The sequence below is a fragment of the Lithobates pipiens genome, unplaced genomic scaffold (assembly GCF_037356315.1).
Source record: "Lithobates pipiens isolate NorthernLeopardFrog02 unplaced genomic scaffold, aLitPip1_a1.2 Scaffold_25, whole genome shotgun sequence".
In the NCBI taxonomy this organism is placed as follows: Eukaryota; Metazoa; Chordata; class Amphibia; order Anura; family Ranidae; genus Lithobates; species Lithobates pipiens.
This window is the reverse complement of record NW_027507787.1, coordinates 131614942-131641439: the sequence shown is the minus strand read 5'-3', so window position 1 is coordinate 131641439 and position 26498 is coordinate 131614942. Positions and strand designations below refer to the sequence as shown.

At 44.1% G+C, this 26498-nt stretch overlaps 1 protein-coding gene across 1 annotated transcript in view; it reads right to left on the bottom strand.

Annotated features, from left to right (window-relative positions):
- Nucleotides 1–19832, bottom strand: part of LRIT1 (leucine rich repeat, Ig-like and transmembrane domains 1) — an 83739-nt gene extending 63907 nt beyond the window's left edge. Inside the window, exon 1 of the mRNA XM_077454888.1 lies at nt 19527–19832. Within this exon, the coding sequence (XP_077311014.1) occupies nt 19527–19648 (122 nt within the window). The 5' untranslated portion in view covers nt 19649–19832. The remainder of the gene's footprint in view (nt 1–19526) is intronic.
- Nucleotides 19833–26498: the final 6666 nt, after the last annotated feature.

Genomic DNA, 26498 nt, shown 5'->3' with positions numbered 1-26498 from the left:
CCAAAAAAAGATGCAAAAAAAAAAAATCATGTTTAATAGTTTGTTATAAAATTTTGCAAACAGGTCATTTTTCTCCTTCATTGAAGTGCGCTGATGAGGCGGCACTGATAGGCTGCACTGGTGGGCACTGATAGGCTGCACTGGTGGGCACTGATATGCTGCATTGGTGGGCACTGATAGGCTGCATTGGTGGGCACTGATAGGCTGCACTGGTGGGCACTGATAGGCATAGTTAAGGCGACACTAATAGGCACAGATAAGGCGGCACCGATGGGCACAGATAAGGCGGCACTGATGGGCAAAGATGGGCACAGATAATATGGCACGGATGGGTGGCACAGATGGGTGGCACGGATGGGTGGCACTAAGGGGCACTGATAGGTACCACTGATAGATGGGACTGCTGGGCACTGATAGGTGGCACTGATAGGTGGCTCTGATAGGTGGCACTGCTGGACACTGATGGGCGGCACTGCTGGGCACGGATATGTGGCACTGGGGTGCAGCACCTTTGTTTAGGCAGACTGTGGGCACTGCTGGGTGGCACTGTGGGCACTGCTGGGTGGCACTGCTGAGTGGCACTGTGGGCACTGCTGGGTGGCACTGACAGGGGGGACACATTTTTTATTTAGGCAGGCAAAGCAGGGGGCAGGTGGGCACTGGCAGGGGGCAGGTGGGCACTGGCAGGGCTGCCCGTGATCGGGACTGATGTCCCGATCACGGCCGTCGGTGATCGGCTTTTTTTTTTTCTCCTTGCGCTGTCAGCGCGAGGAGGAATAATAGCCGATTACCGGCTCCGTTATATCACATGATCAGCTGTCATTGGCTGACAGCTGATCACCTGATAAGGGGTCGGGATCGACCCCTTGCACGGATCGGTGATCAGGCGAGTCTCGTAGACTCGCCGATCACAGAGCGCGCCGCGCGCGCCCCTCAGGTTCCCTCAGGTTCCGGAAAAGGAGATCCGCGCTGTAGCCGTCATTCGGCTATAGCGCGGGTCTCAAGTGGTAAAAAAATAAAATTGTAACAAAAATATGTAGAGGCACACTCATAGTTAAAATAAATATACATTAAACGTATTATTATACAGTGAAAGAATAAAAAAAATGTGTCAGCGCTAATGGTATAGATGCTAGCAATTAGTGTAGATATACAAAACACTGTGATAACAATAACAAAGAAAAATTGCAGCGTTCAGCACAATATAAAACAAAAAAACAAAAAAACACCTGAAGTGTTATGATAGTGAGTCCAACATTGAAAATATTCAAAAGAATCAAACACAGAATAGTTCTTATGAAGAAATATCAAGTGACATCAGATGACCTGGATCTAGTCATATGCAATTATTCCTGTTCTATTTATTAGACAGCAACTATATCTGGTGAGTGCGTTTTCTGACATTGGTGGAGGTCGCACTGGGTGATTGAAGCACTTGAGGAGAGAGATCACCTAAATCATATCACTTGATATCTCTTCATAAGAACTATTCTATGTTTGGTTATTTTTTATATTTTCAATGTTGGACTCACTATTATAACACTTCAAGTGTTTTGGGTTTTTTGATATTGTGCTGAGTGCTGCGATTTATTATACAGAATATGCAATGTAATGTCAGAAGCCTTCACCATACTTTTTTTGAATCTGATATAATCCTCGGATTTACCAATAACTTTTTTGTGCAAAGGCCCACCTAAACAATGGGACAGAGTTAGACCACTTGCCAGTTTTTTTGGGGTGTTTTGTGCATTGGAGAAATTTTCATTCACTTCCTGTCCCAGAGACAGAGAAGGAAGTAAGAGGAAATCTCCCAAAGTAAGACACTTGTCCCCAGGAACCGATAACCGATGTCCTTGTTTAAAGCTTTCTCTTTACCTCTTATTCTAGGGACAACTCTATTTTGGATGTATCCCCTTTTTCTTTCAATGGTTACCAGTAAAAATCTCCCCAGTGGGAATACAGACAGAAATAAAAGCAGAGGGTCCAACCCTTCTCCACTCAATCCAAATGTAAAGGTGTTGCCTATAGATACACTTTAATAATAACTCAAGGGAAGAAAATCATGGAAGCAATCATTCAACTGAGTGATCGCTCCCCCTCACCCTATTATACCTAGACAGACAAAAATTTGAATATTCCTTCTTCTACCTACTTTTGTTAATAAAGGTACACAGGACATTGCTCTTCTCTGGACTCTCTCCATTTCCAGCACATCCTTCTTGAGGACTGGTCACCAGAACTGGACGGCATAATCATGATGAAGCCAGACCAGAGTTTTGTAAACTGGTATATTTATAGTTGTATCTTTTGAGTAAATACCCTTTTTAATGGGTGGCTTTACTTGCTACAGCATGGCACTGCATGCCATTGCTAAGCCTGTGATCTACTAAGACCCCCAGATCATTTTCTTTTTTTTTTCAAATTTCTTTTTTTGTCAGAAACGGTTCTTTATTTTGTACAATCACAGTAGACAATATTCAGTCATAGGTCAGTGATAGGGATGATCTTCGTGTTCGAGTCGAACGTACGTTCGACTCGAACGTACGTTCGACTCGAACATTGGCTGTTCGTCCGTTCGGCGAAATCCGAACATTTTGGTCCGTTCGTGTCAAATTCGCATGGCGCTCACGGCCCACAATGCACTGCGATGGCGCAGTGCATTGCTGGCTCATGATTGGCCAAGCATGCACTGTGACCCTGCATGCTTGGCCAATCGCAGCGCCAGCAGCGAGGAGAGCCATGATTGGCCACAGGCAGGATGCCTGTGGCCAATCATAGCTCAGGCTGTGTAGTGCATGCCCCACACTATATAAGGCCGCCATCGCGGCGGCCTCGTGTAGTGTGTTGGCGTCTGAAGCAGTGGGTGTTCTATGTACCTTCAACACAGTACACACCGATCGTTTTCGGACGATTTTCTATCTTGCTGTTGTGTAGTGGTTATTGTCTGCGTGCCCTGACCGCAGTATACACCGCTATATTCACCTCACCTATATAGCTAGTGATCTATCTTTTATAATAGAGCTTGCAGTCAGTAGTGTTAGGAGATAGTGCGTGCTGTCTGCGTGCTCTGTACCCAGTACATACCGCTATATCCACCTACATAGCTCTTCTCTATTTGAGCCCACTTGCCATCTGCAGGAGTTATTGGAAGTTGTGTGTGGCTCCAGCACAGCACAGTATACATCTGTATATACCCCTTTATCTCTGGTGTTCTCTGGTTATTGTCTGCGTGCCCTGACCGCAGTATACACCGCTATATTCACCTCACCTATATAGCTAGTGATCTATCTTTTATAATAGAGCTTGCAGTCAGTAGTGTTAGGAGATACTGTGTGCTGTCTGCGTGCTCTGTACCCAGTACATACCGCTATATCCACCTACATAGCTCTTCTCTATTTGAGCCCTTTTGCCATCTGCAGGAGTTATTGGAAGTTGTGTGTGCCTCAAGCACAGCACAGTATACATCTGTATATACCCCTTTATCTCTGGTGTTCTATGGTTATTGTCTGTGTGCCCTGACCGCAGTATACACCGCTATATTCACCTCACCTATATAGCTAGTAGTAGTGATCTATCTTTTATAATAGAGCTTGCAGTCAGTAGTGTTAGGAGATAGTGCATGCTGTCTGCGTGCTCTGTACCCAGTAGTGTTAGGACATAGTGCGTGCTGTCTGCGTGCTCTGTACCCAGTACATACCGCTATATCCACCTACATAGCTGTTCTCTATTTGAGCCCACTTGCCATCTGCAGGAGTTATTGGAAGTTGTGTGTGCCTCCAGCACAGCACAGTATACATCTGTATATACCCCTTTATCTCTGGTGTTCTATAATAAAGGCATCTGCAGGAGTTAGTGGGTGTTGTGTGCCTCCAGCACAATATACACTACCCAACTGCTGTTTTACCCAACTCCCTTCAGGCCATTACCATGTCTGGAATGCCAGCAAGGAGAGGCAGACAGGCGTGAGCCGATAAAAGAGGGCAAGCAGGCTCTGTGTCTAGAGACAACAGTGCTGGTCGTGGACGCGGTGCATTGTCATCAGCACGTGGCCATGGGACATGCTTGTCCTTCTTTTCGGCAGCTGGACATGTTGAGCCGCAACATGCCAACGACTTGGTAGAGTGGATGACCAAGCCCTCTTCATTCTCCTCATCCTCTCTCACCCAGTCTCAGGGTAGTAGCAAAGCAGCTGCCAACGCATCGTCTTCCCTCCTCTCAATGTCATCATCAGTGACTCCTTCCCTAGACCCACCACGTCCTCCTGAGGAGTCTCCTGAACTCTTTGAGCACAGTGTTGGGTACATGCTCCAGGAGGATGCCCAGTGTATTGTAGCCTCTGATGATGACACTCAGCTAGAGGAAGGCAGTAGCGTGAGCGCAGACAGAGGGGATGCTCAAGAAGGACAGCAATCTGGCAGTCATGTTCCACAAGCTGCAGCATACTGCCAGGTTTGCTACAGCGATGAAGAGGGAGGGGATGATGAGGGCACTGACTCCACGTGGGTGCCTGGAAGGAGGGAGGAGGAGGAGGAGGCACATGTCCAACGAGGCAGGATGCCCTCCGGGGGCCAGCTTAGGGGCAGCACATCGACTGAATCACACCGCAGAGCTCCGCCTGTGCAGAGCGCTGCCTCTGCGCGTTATTCTAAAAGTTCTTTGGTGTGGGCCTTTTTTGAGACGAGTGCATCAGATCGCACCGCTGCTATTTGCAACATATGTCTCAAGCGTATCTCACGTGGCCAAAACATCAGCCGCTTGGGCACCACATGCTTGACCAGACATATGTTGACCTGCCATGCAGCTCGTTGGCAAGCGTACCTCAAAGACCCACACCAAAGAACAAAGCGGACCTCTCCTTGCTCCTCATCAGCTGGCATCTCCAACCCCACTAGACCTTGAGTCCTCTCTGAAACCTGCTCTGAGAGGAATGAAGGTGTAGAATTAGGTGTGTCACAGCCAAGTGCTTCCGGGAACTCTGCTAGCGGTACACCCACGTCCGATTATAGCAGGCAAATGTCCCTGCCCCAGCTGCTGGACCGGCGGAAGAAGTTCACTCCCAGCCATCCACATGCCCAGCGGTTGAATGCTAGCTTGGCTAAATTGCTAGCACTTCAACTGCTGCCTTTTCAGTTGGTAGACTCGGCCCCCTTCCGTGAGTTTGTACAATGTGCGGTTCCTCAGTGGCAGGTCCCCAAACGCCACTTTTTCTCACGGAAGGCGATTCCGGCTCTCTACCGGCATGTGGAAGGCAATGTCCTTGCCTCGCTGGACAGGGCGGTCAGCGGTAAGGTGCATGTTACCACTGACTCATGGTCCAGCAGGCATGGACAGGGACGTTACCTGTCTTTCACGGCCCATTGGGTCACTCTTCTGGCAGCTGGGAAGGATGCAGGACAAGGTGCAGTAGTGTTGGAGGTTGTTCCGCCACCACGCCTCCAAAATGCTACTATTGGTTGTGACACACCTCTCTCCTCCACCCCCTCCTCTTCTTCTTCCTCCATGGCCTCTTCCAGTGCTCTGTCCTCAGAACCAGCGGTGCTCCGTAGGCGTTCCAGGGGCTACGCAAGTACGCAGGCAAAACGATGCCATGCCGTGCTTGCGCTGGTTTGTTTGGGGGACAGGAGCCACACTGGGGCGGATGTTTTGTCAGCTCTGCAGTGGCAGGCCGAGAGATGGTTGACGCCATGCCAGCTTAAGCCAGGAATGGTGGTTTGCGACAATGGCACCAACCTCCTCTCCGCCCTCCGACAGGGACAACTGACCCATGTGCCCTGTGTAGCTCACGTCCTTAACCTGGTGGTGCAGCGGTTCTTGGGCAGGTACCCCGGCTTACAGGATGTCCTGAAGCAGGCCAGGAAAGTCTGTGTGCATTTCCGCCGATCATTTAATGCCTGTGCTCGGCTGGCTGAGCTCCAAAAGGAGTTGAACCTGCCCAAGAACCGCCTTATATGTGACATGCCCACCAGATGGAACTCAACATTGGCCATGCTGCAGCGGCTGCACACGCAGCAGAGGGCCATCAATGAGTACCTGTGCGACTACGGCACCAGGACAGGGTCAGGGGAGCTTGGTTTTTTCTCACCACGCCAGTGGGGCATGATCAGGGATGCATGCACTGTCCTGTCACCGTTTGAGGAGGCCACAAGGATGGTGAGCAGTGACAGTGCATGCATCAGTGACACTGTACCTCTTGTCCACCTCTTGGAACATACGCTGTGTGGAATAATGGACAGGGCACTTGAGGCAGAACAGAGGCAGGAAGATGAGGACTTCCTTGCCTCTCAAGGCCCCCTTTATCCAGACAGTGTTCCTGCTGTGCCACCCATCACACAGGAAGAGGATGAGGAGGAGGAAGAGGAGGAGGAGGATGATTGTGTCAGCATGGAGGTGGAGGCTGGCACTCAGCATCAGCAGCAGCAGCAGCAGTCCTGTAGGGATGATTTACAGTCCCAAGAAACACGTGGACTTGTACGTGGCTGGGAGGAGGTAGCTGCGGATCATGTTGTCTTTAGTGACCCAGAGGACTCCGGACCGAATGCCTCAGCTAACCTACGCTGCATGGCCTCCCTGATCCTGCAAAGCCTGTGGAAGGATCCTCGTATTCTTCGGATCAAGGAGAGGGACCATTACTGGCTGGCCACTCTCCTTGATCCACGGTACAAGGGTAAGGTTGCCGACCTTATCTTGCCATCGCAGAGGGAGCAGAGGATGAGACATCTCCGGGAGGCCTTGCAGAAAGGTCTGTGCAACGCGTTCCCAGAGACTGGGAGGTTACAAACTCCTGGTCCTGGACAACGTGCTGCTGAGGCATCGGTCAGAAGGAGCGGTGGAGAAGGTGGCCGTCTGACTGATGCTTTCAGACAATTTTTAGTCCGCAGCCCCAAGGTATGATCGGTTCCAGCACCCATCGCCAGCGTCTGATTTACATGGTGCAGGAATACCTAGGGGCAAGGTCAGACTTGGACACCTTTCCCACCGAAAATCCTCTGGCTTACTGGGTCTTGAGGATGGATCACTGGCCAGAGCTTGCACAGTATGCAATTGAGCTACTGGCCTGTCCTGCATCCAGCGTTCTTTCGGAACGCACCTTCAGTGCTGCTGGTGGCTTTGTTACCGATCACAGGGTGCGCCTGTCCACCGAATCAGTTGATCGACTAACCTTCATCAAGATGAATCAGTCTTGGATCACCCACAGCTACCAAGCACCTGAAGCTGATGTAACCGAATAATTTTTTTTGAAATACCACATCCCTTCAAGACTGCCTATGTTGATGCTGAGTGACTGTCCTTTTATGTTGATTGTCTATCCTCTTCCTCCTCCGCTGATATGTTGGAAGAACATTTCTGGTTCTGGTTGATGCCATCAGCCCAATTTTTCTGCCCCTGTTTAACAGGGGCGTTTAAGTACAATTTTTGATGCAATGCTTTGCAGCAGGGCTAATTCCTGCAATAAAACTAGAGTATATGGCAGAGGTTGCAGTGTGGTGGCACCAGCACCAGTGCCTAAGGCCCAATTTTTCTGCCCCTGTTTAACAGGGGCGTTTAAGTACAATTTTTGATGCAATGCTTTGCAGCAGGGCTAATTCCTGCAATAAAACTAGAGTATATGGCAGAGGTTGCAGTGTGGTGGCACCAGCACCAGTGCCTAAGGCCCAATTTTTCTGCCCCTGTTTAACAGGGGCGTTTAAGTACAATTTTTGATGCAATGCTTTGCAGCAGGGCTAATTCCTGCAATAAAACTAGAGTATATGGCAGAGGTTGCAGTGTGGTGGCACCAGCACCAGTGCCTAAGGTCCAATTTTTCTGCCCCTGTTTAACAGGGACATGTAATTACAATTCTTGATATAATATTTCACAGGAGGGCCCCTTCCTGTGCCCACCCAGAGTAACGGTGAGGACTTATAGTGTTGTGGCACCAGCACCACAACCACCAAAGGTCAATTTTTCTACCACTGTTCAACAATGGCATGTAATTACAATTCTTGATATAATCGTTCACAGCAGGGCGCTCCAGCGCCCACCAAGAGTCACTTTGAGCGCTTACAATGTTGTGGCAAAACCAACACCTTGTTCCGCCATTTCTGCAGAGCATATAGGGCAGGCCCCTACTTTCAAACATCCAATTTACAAACATCTCCTACTTGCAAACGAAAGGAGACAACAGCAAGTGAGATGAAAAAAGATGGACGACAAAACTAATTATACAGGGGTGATAACCCTTCCCTATGTTTTCCAAAAAGCTTAAAAATCGTTTTTTTGACTGGAGCTACACTTTAAAAATGTACCAGTTGAAAATTACAAACAGATTCAACTTAACACAACAAACCTACACAGTCCCTGTCTTGTTTGCACTGCCTGTATACTGCTGTTCTGAGTATATAGGGCCTGGGGGCCACACGCATTTCCTTGTTTTAATATGGGTACGGGGGTTCCCCTTAATATGCGTACAAGACCCAAATAGGCTGGTAATGGGCAGGGAGGGCTACCCATGCCATTTTTCTCAATGATTTTCAACCATATTGCAGGAACCAGATATAACATTAAAACCGCAAGCAGTTTTCTTGTAACACATTTTATTAACATGCATTATAACAGTTACACAGTGCATATCACTTGTTGAAGTGCGGGATTACAGATCATTTTGCGATAATGTAACAAATATTTTACATTCACAATGGGCGTCAGAACCCGAACAGTAAAATAGAGTGGTCACGGAAGGATACATTAAAAAAAGCACAACCAATGTATGGTAAGGAAGGTTATAAATTAAAAGATACTTAAGGACGAGGGACAGAGCCTTCCTGAATTTGTGGGTCGATCCCATGTAGGGATCGTGGTACTGTGTGGTGGAAAATTTTCGGTGGGGGGGGTAGAAAGAGAAAAGGAGAAGAAGAGAAAGAGGTAGGAAATGTGAAGTAGGGGGGTGGGGAAGGGGAAGGAGAGTGGGCAGAGGGGGGAGGCCAGCCGGTCCGCCCGGGCACGGGGGTCCATAAAGAACAAAGATTCGTGTAACGTTGAACAAGCTATGTCAGCAGTCCAATGTATCTAAGTCAACATCAAGAGGCAAAAAGTGATCGGCCCATGGTTGCCAGATTTTATTATGTCTGGGGAGGCGGTCAAGGAATTTGGCCTCAATCCTGCAATGAATCATAGCCTGTGTTACCCGATTCTTAAAAGCGGGCAGGGGTAAAGTTGTGGTCTTCCAGGCGTGTGCTATGGTTTGTTTCGCTGCGGTGGTGAGTTGGAGGAAGAGCTTCAGTTGATTACGAGTGCAGCACTCAGGAGATTTGTTAAGTAGAGCAAAGACAGGGTCTGGTTGTAGAGTGAATTTGAATAGAGTAGATGCCATTTGAAACACCGCCTCCCAGAATTGTTGGACTATCGGGCACGTCCACCAGATGTGCAAGTGGGTGCCAATGTCGATGCAGCCCCTAAAACAGAGCGCCGAGTATCCTGGAACGTATTTGGCGATTCTAGCTGGAACTAGATACCAACGCATTAGTACTTTAAAATTAGCCTCTGAGGCAACAACATTTTGAGATGCGTTTTTGGTATTAGCCCAAATCTCGTCCCAGGTATCAACGTCTAGGTCTCTAGAAAGATCAGTCAACCATCTCGTTGCATAGAGTGGAAGGGAAGGGGGGGGGAGAGTGAGGTGGGCATATAGTTGTGATATGATGCCTGGGGCATGCGGATCTGAGTCGCATGTTTTTTCATAGAATGACATGTGGTGTTGAGTCGGACTGGGCTTAGGCAGGGATTGTAAGAAATGTAGAATTTGAAGGTAACGGAAGTATTCCGTACGGGGAAGGTGATATTGTTCATGGAGTTCCTGGATTGTTTTTGGCAAGCCACCCTTCAGGAGGTCTGAGACTCTAGTTATGCCTGCTCCGGACCAGGCTGTAAAAAGGCCTGGTTCAGTGAAAGCTGGGGGGAAGAGCGGGTTACCAAAAATAGATAGTAATGGAGTGTGTGTGGATATGAGTGCAGAGGATTTGCGAGTTACGTCCCAGATTTTCAAAGAATGCACAGTTACTGGGTTTGTAAGGGAGCCTCTCTTGGAATGGGGTAACCAGAGTAGGTTAGAAATGGCAATGGGGTGGACATCTACAGCTTCAAGGCTAACCCATAGGGGAACTTCTGACTTAGCGTGATAAAGGGCTAGCTGGGCCACCTGAGCTGCTCGATAGTATTGTGAGAAGTTGGGCACCCCTAAGCCGCCCTGTGTCCCGTGGCGGAAGAGGACGGATCTAGCGATTCTCGGTCTGGTTGGTTCCCAAATATATTTAAGAGTTTTATTTTGTATAACACGATGGAAATATGGGGGAACCGTGATAGGGAGGACCCTATAGAGATAGAGTAGTTTAGGTAGAAGAGACATTTTGACCGCTGTAATTCTACCCAGCCACGAGACACAAAGCGGTTGCCAAGAAGCCAAGATACTCGCAAATTTCCTGAGTAAAGGGAGGTAATTTGAACGGTAAAGGGAGGACGGGTCACTTGTCAATTGAATGCCTAGGTAGGGAATAGAGGACGAGGACCATAAAAAAGGGAAATTACTTTGCAGCCGTATAAATTCATCTGTTGGCAGGGACACATTGAGGGCTCTGGATTTAGTTTGGTTAACTTCTAGGCCTGATATTGTAGCGAAACCATCTAAAAGTTTACAAAGATTAGGTAAAGTAGTATGGGGGGCTGTGATGAAAAGCAGGGCGTCATCGGCAAACAAGCATAACTTATGGGATGTCGAGGCTAGTTCGAGACCGCGTATATCGGGGTGCGCCCTAATCATAGCCGCCAGGGGCTCTATCGCCAGAGCGAATAGGATGGGGGAGAGGGGGCATCCCTGTCTCGTCCCCCTTTGTATAGGGAAGGGTAATGAGCGTGAGCCAGCGTATCTAACGTAAGCTTGGGGTTGGGTATACAAAGCGTCTATCCAACGTAGAAAATGGGGGCCGAAACCCCAACGTTGTAAAATGTAGTGAAGGTATTGCCAGGATACCGTGTCGAATGCTTTGCGTATATCGAGCGAGAGCAGATGCATAGGGATGTTTCTTGATTTTGCTATATGTTGGAGGAGAATCACACGACGGATATTATCACTAGCCTGCCTCTGAGGGATGAATCCCACTTGGTCTTTATGTATCAGCCTACCTATAAACGGGTTCAAGCGTAGAGCCAAGACCTTAGCAAGGATCTTGACGTTTACGTTGAGCAAAGAAATGGGCCTAAAATTGGACCATATTGAATGGTCAGAATTGAGTTTGGGAATCATGGTAAGAATGGCTGTCAATGTGTCCCTGCCTAGAGATTGGTCTTGGAGAAGAGAATTAAAAGAGTTAGTTAGGAGTGGGGCTAGTGTGTCAGAGAATTTTTTGTAATAGGATGCAGGTAGGCCGTCAGGTCCGGGGCGCTTATGGGGTTTGAGGGTTTTAATGGCTGCCAGAACTTCAGTCAAAGTGATAGGGGCTTCAATAGAGTCGAGATTTGTAGAAGATAGTTGGGGTAGTTGTAAAGGATGGAGCAGAGCGTCAGCTTGAGAAGTAGAAAAGGGGGTTTTGGCTGCGTATAGTTTAGACAATTGAGTGCTGAACTCAGCCCCTTAGGCTCATCGCGGCCGTTTACCACGTGATTGCTCCGTCAAATGACGGAGTGATCACTTGTAAACAAGCCGGCGCCATGTTATGACGCCGGTTCCTCCCTCCCCCTCTCTGTACCGATCGGTACAGCGGAGGGGGAAGAGATCGGTGTCAGCAGCGATGTGGGCTGCATCTGCAGTGCCCACATCGCTGCTCACCGAAAATTAACCCCTCAATTCCCTGCCAACACTCTGCAATACCCTGCAACACTCTGCAATACTCTGCAATACCCTGCAACACTCTGCAATGCCCTGCAACACTCTGCAATACTCTGCAATACCCTGCAACACTCTGCAATGCCCTGCAACACTCCGCAATGCCCTGCAACACTCCGCAATGCCCTGCAACACTCCGCAATACCCTGCAACACTCCGCAATACCCTGCAACACTCCGCAATACCCTGCAACACTCCGCAACACCTTGCAACACTCCTCAATACCCTGCAACACTCTGCAACACTCTGCAATACTCTGCAACACTCTGCAACACCCTGCAACACTCTGCAACACCCTGCAACACTCTGCAATACCCTGCAACACTCTGCAACACTCCGCAATACCCTGCAACACTCCGCAACACTCTGCAACACTCTGCAATACTCTGCAACACTCTGCAACACTCTGCAACACTCTGCAACATTCTGCAACACTCCGCAACACTCCGCAACACTCCGCAATACCCTGCAACACTCTGCAACACTCTGCAATGCTCTGCAACACCCTCCAATACCCTGCAACACCCTGCAATGCTCTGCAACACCCGCCAATACCCTGCAACACTCTGCAATGCACTATTCATTTCCCATATGTTTTTTTCCCTTTGAAGCTCCAGCCACTCTTATTTCACCTTCTACTTTGCCCTATTAGTAATGTCGTCCCTCGTGTTCACTAAAAAATCAATCTTTATATACAGGCAATCCCCTCCCTAGGGATATGACGAACACCCCCGGCTCGGTACGCAGAAGAACATGTGAACAGGCAAAAAATTAGTGTTAACACACGAACACCGTTAAAGTCTATGGGACACCAAAAGTGCTAATTTTAAAGGCTTATATGCAATTTATTGACATAAAAAGTGTATGGTGACCCGAGTACTGCCCCAGGGGACATGTATCAATGCAATAAAAGTTTTGAGGGGACACCCCACACCAAAATAAAAAAATATTGTGGAGTCCCCCCAAAATTCATACCAGACCCTTATCCTAACACGCAGCCTGGCAGGCTGCAGTAAAAGGAGGGGTCGGGAGACCAGACTAAATGCCCTCAACATGGGGAGGGTGCATTGGGGCCTCCCCAAAACACCTTGTCCCCATGTTGATGGGGACAAGAGCCTCATCCTCACAACCCTTGCCCAGTGGTTGTGGGGGTCAGCAGGTGGGGGCTTATCAGAATCTGGAAGCCCCCCAGATTCCGTCCCCCTGCCGATGGACCAAAAAACTCCCCCAAAAACTCTGCCCCAATGGGAGGTGTCCCCACAACTGCAGCATTTTTGCACTGACAGCTCTTATATAGCCAAGGGAGGGGCCACATGGTGACATAACCAGGGTGACCCCATCTCCTTCTGACATCATGTGTCCCATCGAGGTAGAATTTTTCAGTTTTTTTGGTCCGTCGGCGCTGTGATTGAAGATGGATTTACACTTTTTATTTTATTTTTTTCATAAAGGAAGTGTCCAAAACAGTCTCCTGTCATTTTTTACTTTTTTGACACTTTTTTTGGTGAATAAGTATCACATTCACATAGGGGGGCCGGAATCTGGGGGCTCCCTTGTTAAAGGGGACTTCCAGATTCTGATAAGAATCCTGCCCTCAGACCCCCACAACCACCGGGCAAGGGTTGTGGGGATGAGGCCCTGGTCCCTATCAACATGGGGACAAGGTGTTTTGGGGAGACCACAAAGCAGCCTCCCCATGTTGAGGGCATGTGTCCTGGTATGGTTCAGGAGGGGGATGCTCTCTTGTCCCCCCTTTTCCTGCACCCTGCCAGGTTGCGTGCTCAGATAAGGGTCTGATGTGGATTTTGGGGTGACCTCTATGCCATTTTTTTATTTTGGCATGGGGTTCCCCTTTAAAATACTTAAAATCTACTCCAGACCTGAAGGGTCTGGTTTGGATTTTGGGGGGACCCCCACGACATTAAAAAAAAATTGGCATAGGGATCCCCTTAATATCCATACCAGACCTGAAGGACCTGGTAATGGACTAGGGGGGCCCATGCTGTTTTTTTCAATGATTTTTATGTATATTGCCGGGATCCGACAATACATAAAGGGTCTGGAGGATATTAGCTATGAGGAAAGGTTGCGAGCACTGAACTTATTCTCTCTGGAGAAGAGACGCTTGAGAGGGGATATGATTTCAATATGCAAATACCATAGTGGTGAACCCACAATAGGGATAAAACTTTTTCGAAGGGAGTTTAACGAGACTCATGGCCACTCATTAAAATTAGAAGCAAAGAGGTTAACTTTAAACCACGTAGAGGGTTCTTTACTGTAAGAGCGCCAAGGATGTGGAATTCCCTTTCACAGGTGGTGGTCTCAGCAAGGAGCATCAATAGTTTCAAGTAACTTTTAGATAAGCAGCTGAACGACTGCAACTTACAGGGATATACAATGTAATGCTGACATATAATCACACACATGGGTTGGACTTGTGTCTTTTTTCAACCTCACCTACTATGTAACTTTGTAACTATATGTAATTACAGCTGCAAGCAGTTTTAAATTACATTTTTTCCTTTAGAAATTTAATTTTGCTGCTCTCATTCATTACACTATGTACGGCTGCTATGTAAGCAGCCTTACATAGTGTGGGGCATGGACTTAGCCCCCTGAGTCATGATTGACCAAAGGAATCCTGCCTTTGGTCAATCATGGCTCTCACAGCAGAGTGCAATGTGATTGGCCAAAGCATGCAGGTCAGGTGCATGCTTTGCGCAATCAGCAGCCGTCAATGCACTGCGTCACAGTGCATTATGGAGCATTCCGCAGGCGCTCGAATTTCCCGCGAATGCCCCATAATGTTCGGACACCTGATGTTCGAGTCAAATTTATGTTCAACTCAAACCGTGGGCTCATCCCTACCCCTTCTACCCTCCCTGTCCTTTCAATACAAGGAGTACCCCTTGACAGTCATGTGAACTATCAAACCAGGTTTCTGATATTCCCATAAAGTCAAAATCCTCCTCATATACCAGCAGCTCCAGTTCTTCCACTTTATTAGCTGTGTCTGGCATTTGTGTACATGCTTCTTAATTTGGACGGGCACATACTATTTTCTCCTTTGTTGTTCTGAGGCTCCAAACTATTCACCTTGGGTTTAGGTATTCTAGTTACACTACTGCTAATGTCCCCAGTAGCACCCCCTGCCCTACTATTGCTTCCTCTGATCCCCCCTCACCTCTAACTTTTTGACCATCTTCTCTCCCAACAGAGCTGTACTTTACTCATTTATGTGCAGTCCTCCCTGATATGGAGCCAGTAACCGACTGATTATTAGTGTATTTTCTTTTTAGGCATTTCACTAATTAAAAGAACCGGTATAAGGGGTACATGCATTGATTTTAATATGTGGCATATTTCTAAATGGTGATGATTATCTGGAATTGTATTGATACTAAGTGTTTATAAGTTCTAATGTGTGGTGGTAGAAGCTCCCCAGATCACAAGGATAACTTGTGGCAAATTTGTGGCAGTGTTGAATTGTACGTCTGTCTTAACTTGCTGCACATTTTCACTGGCAAGTTGTATACTTGCAGAGCACTTGAAGAACAAGTTCTAGCTGACACTTTTCCAATTTGTAGCAAATTTGCGTGGCAAGTTTTTAGCAAGAACAAAGTTGCAGTGGTGAGTCTACAACAAGAGCTCTGCAAGTCTATAGCATGAAAATTCAGCCACAGTGACCCCTGTGGGGGGATAACTATTGTAAAACATAACTGAACCGGAACTTGCAATAAACTTGCAGAATGTTTGCAAAGAAAGGTGATCAGGAGTCATGCAATGCAGACTTGCTGCAATTTTGCAACAAACTTGTGAAGTCTGGCAAGACTAGCATTGGCTTAGCAAGTGATTTTCAAACTTTCAGCACAATTCCTTTGCTATCTAGGTTATTTCCTAAGAGCCCTTTTCAGTATGTAGACTATTTGGCAATTTTCTAACAACTTCAACAACTTCCAACCATCTTTAATTTACAGAGATCAATGCAACCTTTCACCAAACATTTAAATGTTATCATTCATATGGGAGCAATAATAGTAGTTTGCCTTGACACAGCTGTTAATTTTTATGACTAAAAGCTGGTTGAAAGTAATATAAATTCATAAAAAATCACGTTTATGGCCAGCATTAGTATTCAGGAAGTTTGTTAAATTTATGTGTAGAAACTCTTCCCCAATATACGAAGAACCACCCCTGTTGTACATATTAAGACAAACCTTGGCATGCAAAAAAAAAACATATAGCTATGATAGAGCTCTCCAGTTCCTTTAGCAAAATTACCCCCTTCCAACACTGTATGTTTTACTCTAGTTTCCAGTAGATGGAGCATTAAACTCACTTGTGCAGAGTACACAATCTTTAGGTTTGCAATGACTTTACATAGACTTTACACCCCTTACATATGAGCAAACAGATACTGAAGCAACTGCTGTAGTGGAACCGGGTTCCAACCTGTGTTGGCAATCACCTGGGCTTCTAATAGGAGTGTCTCACTGATTATATAGTAGATACAATTGCTAAATGTAAAAGGGAAAATTTCTTCAGGTGGTGTATTGTATGCTTTTACTATTTTTAGTGCATATAGTTCTTAGCAAAGTATAACCTTTAATAAATGAAAAAAATTGGTAACACTGCTGCCAGACAATTTCTAAACCTAACAATAAATGTACTGGGCTAAGGGCCCAAACAGCTGTAGAGCAAGGTCCAAATGGGTTAATAGCAATCAGAATTAATGGCATCTTAGGCTGGTTTGACCTTCTCTTCTGTTGCCCTAATGTAAATAAAATTAACTGGCTTTTAATCGCAATACGTTGCTTAGTTGCAGCTGATTGCATTAGTAACTGGCTCATGTGCCTGTGATTTTATCCTCATGTAAAGCCATCTGTAGCCTGTACTATTTAAATTGGCCGATGATTAAATATACACTTGATGTCAGAGATAGCTAGGTGTTCATTGTATGTGAATTGGACTACTGTATCAAAAAGAATAGTTATCCTAATATTGACTATTAAAACAGTTGTTTTCTATTTTTTTCCTAATACATTATATTTATAACTGTGTGCTTAAAATATATATGGTTTTGATTGCTATAACTTTGTTAAAATAACTATCCTTTATTGTCCTTTAAGATAAAGGACAATATGTCTGGGAACAAGAAAATGGGGGGGGGGGGGGGGTTACTATAATAAAGTAAAAAGTGTAATGAGACACACTATAAAATATGATGTACTTTTTTTTTTCCTCACTGGGTTGGGGGTGGGGGGGGGGTGGGAGAGGGGTGAGACGGTGGAATACCCTTAATATTTTTTAAATATATTTTGAGATGGATCCATGTGTTATGTTGATTGTGTTTTTTATGTGTTTTTTTTTATGTATGTATATGTATGTTAAGTATGCTTATATATAAGGTTTTGAAATGAAATGATATGGAATGTTTTTATGTGAAAAAATATCTGCTCTAGAATAAGCCAAATCAATTGTATTTAAAAAACTTCTACCTAATGTTATATTGGGATTCATTAATAATAAGTGACACATTTTGGTGTATTTATTAATGTTATTCATTGTGAATGGCACCGTAACACAAACACGATTGCTAGGCTTGATTTTTGGTCTACTGTAGTATATTAGGCAGTCCCTTCAAATGAAAAACAGACCACCCTGATGTGAATGGACCCTAATAGTAATTGAAAACAATAGCATTAAAATATGTAAAGCAAGTAGCTTACAAACCTAGGCTATTCAAATCATGGACATGAGAAAAAAAAAAACGTTTTTAAGTCAGTATATCCACAGATATAGTCATCTGATTTTATAGGCACATCTTAATGTTTCCGGTAAAGGTTACTCTCTGCTTTGTCCCAATCTGCCTTTCAAGCCTACCTATTGATGGAAAAGCCTGACACTTTGCAGTAAGAGAGAGGTGGAGGTCATGAACAAAACCACCAGGAAAAGTTAAGATATATAAATTCAGCAAGATCTCTCATTGCGTAGCATTTTCATTATATGCTTATTCTGAATTATGACAGGCTTGGAACAGGTTTACATTGATTGCTAAATATTCTGTTTCAGGTTGAGTATCAGTTAATGAAATTGTATTTTATATAGCTACATAGTTGAAGAAAGTCCATATAGTTCAACCAATAGAAAAAAAAATACATAAATATAATGAATAAATAGAAAACCTCCATATATAGAATACTAAACCCAATTTTGCATTAAACATATGTAAAGGGTATGTAGAGCTAAAACTTTTTTAACCAAATTTTCGGTAGAGTGGGTAAAAGTCTGAACCCCTGTCAAATTTGTATTGCTGTCTGTGTCCCCACAGGGAAAATGTCTCTATTTGTCCTGGTGAGCATAGTCAAAAAAATGTAATAGTCGTATATACATTTTATAGTTGTCATCAAAACAGAAAATAATTGCATAGCTTCGAATTAGTAATATTATTAACAACCTTAAAAAAAATCTCCACTTTAACACAGGCAGCAAAAATGGACTGAGAGGGGTTTTAAGATATGTAGCCTGTCCATGTATTGTCCAGTAATACCGTGCAATGTGATATATTGAATCATCATTTGTAACATATGGAAGCTAATCTTTTAATATTCTGTAAAGACTTTCACCATACATGTACAACTTTTGTTTTTCTATCTGAAATTAGAAAAATATTCCAGCAAGTGCTGTGCAGAAAAGAAGAGAGAGAATAGACAGATTTATCACTGCGTATACATTTTGGTGAAACTTTGGTCCTCTACAACCAGTTTAAAGTGGACAGTAAAATTGATGTCACATTCACTCATTTACTAATTACTGAACAATCTTTTTTTAACAGATTACATGTATTAGGGAATTTCAAAAGCAAGAAAGGCAATGCATTCAGAGTGCACCCTTATTTTCTAGTAGGAATACCAGCCAATGGCCAAGAGTAACCAATTTTGGCTCATAGATTTTTTTCTACCAGGAGCATTTTGCCTGGGGTTCTCTGGCGTGCTTTGCTTATGAAATCATCAGAATCAGACACCATAATTTTACACCTATGGGTTCATTTATCTTAAAAAACGTAGGTACACAAGTGAAGGTGCAATTTACTTACAAAAATTATATGTAATGTCAACTCTTTACAGTTATACAAGGATTCAACTTTTCTAAATAAATCATCCAAAGACAATACTAAACCAACCATAATGTAGGTATAAACAGGAAAATGTATGTCAATTAGGGAGGGAGACACAGGAGGTAGTTTTTTTAAGGAACTGTTGTTGGAGAACAAAAGACACAACAATGTAGTTTATCTTCAATTATGCTTTTAAAACTGTTATTTTCCTTATTTTTTCCTATAAAAAATGGCTGCTCTTTACAAAAGATGGGCAGGCAATTTTGCATTAGTTTCTGGGAGTATGCCCCGATTTTATATCAGGATATCGAGTATCCCCTGATATCTAGCACTATTATAATTCTGCAGCCTCTGAGCAGTGCAGTAAGCATTCAATGGTTTCTTTAAAATCAGATTATAATGTGCTCAGAAGTTAATCCTTTGAACATAGGAAACAACAGCATACTGTGAATGGAAAGGAATAACATATTATAAAATATAATGCTTACGCATGATGTCCTAAAAGATGACAAAGGGATTGTCAAGAGTATGGGTACACAAATATTGACATACCTAGACTTTGATCCATCACCGCGTGAGTGAAAAGTGCAGCTGCACTGAGATGGACAGGTGAAGCAAAATAAAGGAAGGCCTCCAAACACTAAGCAACCAAAGAAGACCAGCAAAATACACATGGTGAACTAACCATAGGTTACCCCACAGTGCACAGGTCGAGATCCGCAGGCAGTAACAGGTCACATTTTGTTAAGTGTCTTCTGCTTTTAGTCACAGGCTGTTGCTTTAGCCGCAGCTCAGTCCATCAGATAAAATAGGATAGGGGATTAGTGAGGGGACTTTGTTATTTTCCTGTCGCTGCCTATTGCTTCCTGGAATGTCATAGGAGAGCGTACTCTTAAGCTCCTGCATATGAATGACACTAAATTACCCATGGCCAATCGGGAAAATGACAGCAGGCAGCTTCCACTGATAAAAAGATTCAAGACAGAAAGGCTACCAGGTAATTCCAAAATGAAACTTTATTACAAAAGGGATCTAGCTTTAGCTCAGGTTTACACTACTAATGTAATTCTATTTACTACTATGAGTTACTAGAAAGAATATAATACATGCAATATTTAAACAGCAACAGTGAATAAATGATCTCTTAAAATGTTAATGCTGAAAGTTGAATTTGAGTCAAGCAACTAATTACACAACTGAACTACATATAAGATTTACACAGGTCTGCCACATGGCATAGTTGAAAGTAAGCACTTTCCTTGTGCTACCGGCAAATTATAACATTCATTATACATACCAAAAACTTTGAATAAAATGTTGCATTTTTATTATATATACAGTATACCATAAACAATATCATCTCAAAAACTGTAAATGTATTATAACATTTATTTATTTGAATGTATTATTATTTTATGTTATTAAAATTATATTTTCAAATATCATTGTGACCCTATTTTACAGGTAATTATATGTATTTTTTAATTCATTTATAATCTCTGATTGATGAGATATATATATATATATATATATATATATATATATATATATATATATATATATATATATATATATATATATATATATATATATATATATAAAAATAACATTGTATTCAAATTTTTTTGGTATGTATAATCTACTCTATTTTCCTGATACCATATTAAAAGCCCTTACTTTAGATACACGTTTTGTACTTCTACATGGATGGTGCTTCCAGGAAAATAACTAACGGATCAACTAATATTTAGCTACTGATAAAGTGATATTTACTACTACTATTAGTTACCAGAAATATTACAATACATGAAATGAAACAGCAAAAATGAATATAATTATGCAGTAGCTGGTTCTTCTGGAGAAAAAAGTTCTCCTGCAGTAGCTGGTTCTTCTGGAGAAACTGCCTGCTTTTAGGCTCCTGCTTGGCTGACTCCCACTCCATATCTGACCGTAAGGACCTCTTACTTGCCAAGCTACTTCTGCCTCATTAGGTGTGGCCTTCCCTGCTGAGTGAAGGAGGGAAATGAACCCAGGGAGTTGTAGGAAAAAGACTTAAGTTGGGTAGACACAGGCCAAAAATCAGCCGAATAAAATTTGGTTCATCTGTAATGGGACGCCTTTTGGCTTGTGTGTACTGCAGAAGCTTCCAATGGCTTCTGTTGAATGGGCATGCTAGAAAACCAGTATCCAACCGACACCCAACCTAAGGCTGCCAGCACTGATCATTGTGTTCTGGCGAAGGGGAAGTTACAGGGCCAGATTAAGAACATCATGGGCCTGGTGCTGAGGATTTTGGTAGGGCCTTTTATAAACAATAAGTAAATAAAAATGCAAACATTTTTTTGATATAACAAATTAAATTAAAGAGAGAGAGGGAGGATGAGAGAGAGAGAAAGGGGATGAAAGAGGTGTGAGGGGTAAGGGATCGAGGATGAGAGAGAAAGAGGATGCACATGAGCATGTGTGGGAATGACATCAATGCAGCCTGGCCAAGGCAAGTGACCGAAGGCACAGAACCCAGAAGGAAGACCCGGTGAAGATGTTAGTGCCCGGGCCCCACCGGATTGATCACAGCACAGCACTGGAGGGCTCAGTCTGACAATTTAAGTGTACCCTAATGTGCTAATATGCTGGGCATACTTGTACATTATGGCATACCTACCCCAGGGCCTCTAAAAAGTAGTAATGTTCGAAAAGTTTACTACTGCTTTAATATCATGAGCCTCTCATGGGGCCCCCTACTGACCCTGTGGCCCTTGGGCAGTGCCTAAGTGCATAGTTGTCAACATTTCAAAAATATTTTCAGGAACGCTTTTTTACAATTGCTATATTTAGAGTAGCTGACATCCCCTATGTTCCTCTATACATCACAGTAGTAATTACAAAATTAAATAAATACTAATAATGGGACAGAACAAATATGAGGACTGTGAGATTTCCTTTAGTTGAACTGACAAAAGTGTGCCCATTCTAGAGCTGGTAACATTGAGGATATTCAGTATAATTTTAAAGAACAGTTTTTGTGGGTAAGAGGCATAGGGGAGGAGTATGGATGGTATAAAAGTGGGAAGTATGTGCAGGTGAGGGAGAGGAATGTGGAGGGTCTAACAGTGGGCACTATGTACATGAGGAGTGCAGAGGGTATGGCAGAAGGCACTATGTACAGGAGAGGAGTGTGAAGGGTATGACAGTGGGCAGTATGCACAGCAGAGGAGTGTAGAGGGTATGACATTGGGCACTATGTATAAGAGAACAGTGTGGAGGGTATAACAGTGAGCAATATGTACAGGAGTGTGGAGGGTATGACAGTGGGCACTATGTACAGGAGAGAAGTGTGGAGAGTAGGACAGTAAGCAGTAATTACAGGAGAGGGGTGTGGAGGGAGGGTATGACGCTGGGCACTATGTATAGGAGAGGAGTATGGAGGGAATGACAGTGAGTAGTATGTACAGGAGAGGAGTGTGGAGGGTGTGACAGTGGGCACTATGTATAGGAGAGAAGTGTGGAGGGTATGACAGTGGGCACTATGTATAGGTGAGGAGTATGGAGGGTATGACAGTGAGTAGTATGTACAGGAGAGGAGTGTGGAGGGTATGACAGTGGGCACTATGTATAGGAGAGAAGTGTGGAGAGTATGACAGTGGGCACGATGTATGGGAGAGGAGGATGAAGTAATCTGGGAAGGAAAAATGTAAAGGTTTGTGGAAGGATGTTTAGGGACTGCGTAGTGGTTAATCGGGCCATACATGGATTGAAATTACACCAATTAATCAGAGACCAGCCATAGTCGATCTATGTATGGGCTAGCTGGTTTTACACAAGTCAACCTATTAACCGACTTGAGTACAACCAGCCTGTCAGGTTTTCCCCAAAACAATCAGTGCTGCCAGCTATAGTTAGCAACACTAATCATTGTATTCACTGGCAGAACACAATAACACCTCGGGAGTGATTGCCCCATTCACAGGTCAGCAGGTGAGAGGGTGTGTGGGGACAGGCTGGGGAGAGATACTAGTCAGTCCCTGGGTAGGCACTGGTTAGTATCAGAGCCAGATACACACAGGTTACATACGCCACGATCGTTAGAACGAGAGCAATAATTCTAGCACTAGACCTCCTCTGTAACTCTAAACGTGTAACCTGTAAAAAAAATTTAAAGCATCGCTTAGTACACAACAAAAAATAGTGCTAACTTTAGTGGGGTTTTTTAATGAATGAAACGGTTTCTTTCCAAAAAAAAAGTTTGAAAAATTCCTGCGCAAATGTCATGTAACATAAAAAGTTGCAAAGACCACAATTTTATTCCATAGAGTGTCTGCTAAAACAATATATAATGCTTGAGGGTTCTGAGTAATTTTCTAGCATAAAAAAAATGATGACTTTTACATGTAGGAGAGAAGTCTCAGAATGGGCCTGGGTGGCAAGGGGTTAATTTCCATAAGTAATATACAAATAATTATTATGAGCACTGTGAGTTCATCCTCTCAGTCTGCTGCAGAGTGTTCCAGATTGTGTTTAAACTGGCCGCTCTGTATGTAGCTTCTGACAGGCTGCGCAAGATGATAGCAGCCCCATATTTTAACCAGTGCTGGAGTGGGTCTTTGGCTACCTACCCCCCAAATGTGGGGTCTCTCTGACTCCTGATCGCCGAGCTACAATCCTCGAAGTCAATCTTTTTTTTTTGGGCAAATGGGCCTATCTTGAGAAAGGGGCCTGGAGCTGCAGCTCCAATAGCCCCTATGTTAATCCGGCCCTGGGAAGTTACCCTATCAGAAAACAATAGCACAGCGAGGGAGACATTTTGTGTAAGCTTGTGTTAGTACAGCGATCTCTCAGGGTTTTTTTTTATTGTTCAGCTCATTGGGTTGAATGAAAAAAAACTTATAATGTGTACCCAGCTTTGGCACAGGTTCATACTGATCAATTTCTAATGTGAATAGCATGACAAGTGCAATAACATCAGTTTCTATGGAGCCCATTCACACACATGCAGTGTGATTGCGATCTGACTTTGAAAAGGGTCCTCTGCAAGTTTAGCGTGATGCAGTGCAATTTTGTGCTCCATAAACTTCAATGGACATGCATCAAAATTGCATCTATGTGCTTTTTTAATCAGTTTCACAATGTGATTTGTGCTGGCTGTTAGGAGCCAGCACCCACCGGCATCCTAACAACCAGTGACTTATCCCTGCTATCAGCAGCAAGGATGAGTCATTCATTATTAAGAAGCTGGCACCCACAGGGATGAGTCACTGACAGCAGAGTATATACAAAAGAGCCAACGTTGAAATAAAAAAGCAATCCAATCCAATCTATACCATTTTCTTTGGGTCTAGTGTGGATTTTAAGGGGGTCCACATGGCAAAAAACAAACAAACATGCATAGACCCCCCCCCCCCAAGATAGGTTTGGTATGGATTTTAAAGGGAACCCCACGACAAACAAAAATTACTTGGCTTCCCCCCAAAATCCATTCCAGACCCTTATCCAACCATACAGACCAGAAGACCAGTAAAGAGGGGGAAGAGCAAGATCTCCCTCCCTTCTTAACCATAGCAGTTTGCTGGGGGGAACCCCCCTGGCAAAACACCTTGTTCCCATGTTGATGAGGATAAGGGCATGTTCCCAACAACACTGGCCTTGTGGTTGTGAGGGTTCAGGTGGCAGCTGATCCAAATCTGGAGGCCTCCTTTAAAAAGGGGGCCCCCAATGTGATTGAGTACTTCTATTTATTCACCAAAACAATGTCAAAAGTAAATAAAACACAAGATTTGACAAACCCTTTATTAAAAAATAAATACATAAACATGTCCGCCAAAGTAAACCCATAAACCAATCCTCAATCACAAAGAACCATAACCACGCACCCGCATGAGAAAAAAATGCCTCCTGCCACTTCACAATTGCAGAATGACAGCGCCGCTTCCCCCTGCCGCTAAGTAATCAAAGGGGATTACCCCACCCGCATGACAGCGTTTGGAGACCGCGTTGACGTGGTGTCAACTTATGATGTCACAGGGCAGTATCTCTGAGTGCCGTCATGAGGCGAATGCCAAGCGATGGGAGCGGCCGTGTTCAACTGGCTTTGTTTTCTTTTCAGGCCAGCGGATAGAATTCTCCCTAAAATCCATACCAGACATAAGAGCCTGGTATGGATTTTGGGGGAACCCCCTAAAATCAATACATGACCCAAATGGCATCATATGGAATAGGAGGGACCCCCACACTGTTCTTTTTTTAATTTCAATACATTTTTATTAAGATAATCAGTGTTCATACAATATCGGAGAAGTTTTACATGCAATAAAAGAGCAAGAATACTAGAAAGTCAAAGAGTTGTACATCAAATAGCACTTGAAGAGAAGTATAACAAGAAAGAAAGGGTTAGAGACTTCTATAAGTATTGATTCTGTAAACCATGTAAACAACATTAAAAAAAAAGAGGTTGTGTTCACTAACAACTTCGAGAGGCGTACCACGTAGACCAACTTGACCATTTAATGCTCATCTGCAAAAAGTTACCCTGGGAGGCTGCAAAAAGAATTTTGTATGTGGCATGCGTGTTAGTTGTTTCAATGACTTCTCTGAGGGAAGGAGGGTTAATCTCTCTCCAATGACGCAATATTACTAATCTAGTGCTAAGGAGAATATGAGTGGCTATAGTCCTAGTCTGTGGTGGTAATTGCTCAATACCCAAGGATAAAACTGCTACAGCTGCAGTAGGTAGCACTAATTTCCCTGTAAGGGTGGGGATCAGACCAAACGTCCCAGACCATAATTGCCTCAACTCTGGGCAATCCGACATGACATGGTAAAGAGTTCCAGTCTCTCCACAGCCTCTCCAGCAAAGGGGGGAGGACTGGTGAGAGAATCTGGAGACCCTGTAGGGCGTCAGGTACCATCTTAGTATTAATTTATGGGTCATTTCCCAAAGGTTAGTGCTTTTAGTCGCCTTAAAGGTTGTTTGTAAGGCCTTAATCCATTGGTCTGCAGGAAATTCTGCACCCAATTCGCGTTCCCACGCCCTAATATTAGTGGATTTTTTAAAGTTTGTCTTAGAATGAAAAAGACAGTAAAACATGGATATGCCCTTAATAGTGGTAAATCGGTTAGTGGGATAAAGAACAGTGCACCATGGTAATTGTACGTGTAGGGTGGGATTTCTCGTAAGAAAGTGAACTATCTGTGTGTATCTGTAATGTTCACTGTCCTCTAGGCCGTATTCTACATGTAGTGCATCAAATGTTTTAAGAGCAGGTCCCGTCATCATGTCTGACAAATTAATGATTCCCTTAGCCACCCACCTACTCATATTAAGATCAGGTACTAGCCATGAAATACAAGAGATTGGGAGTGGAATTGCTTTTAAAACCTGTCCCGAAAAGTCTAAAGATGTAAACTGTTTCCAGACGTTTAGGGTGGCCTCCATAGTAACCGTTAAGTGCGCATGGATCTGAGTGGGGAAGGTGGAAGACAGAAGTAGGTCCACCAGTCCCCTCTCATTGATCTGTGCTTTCTCCAACT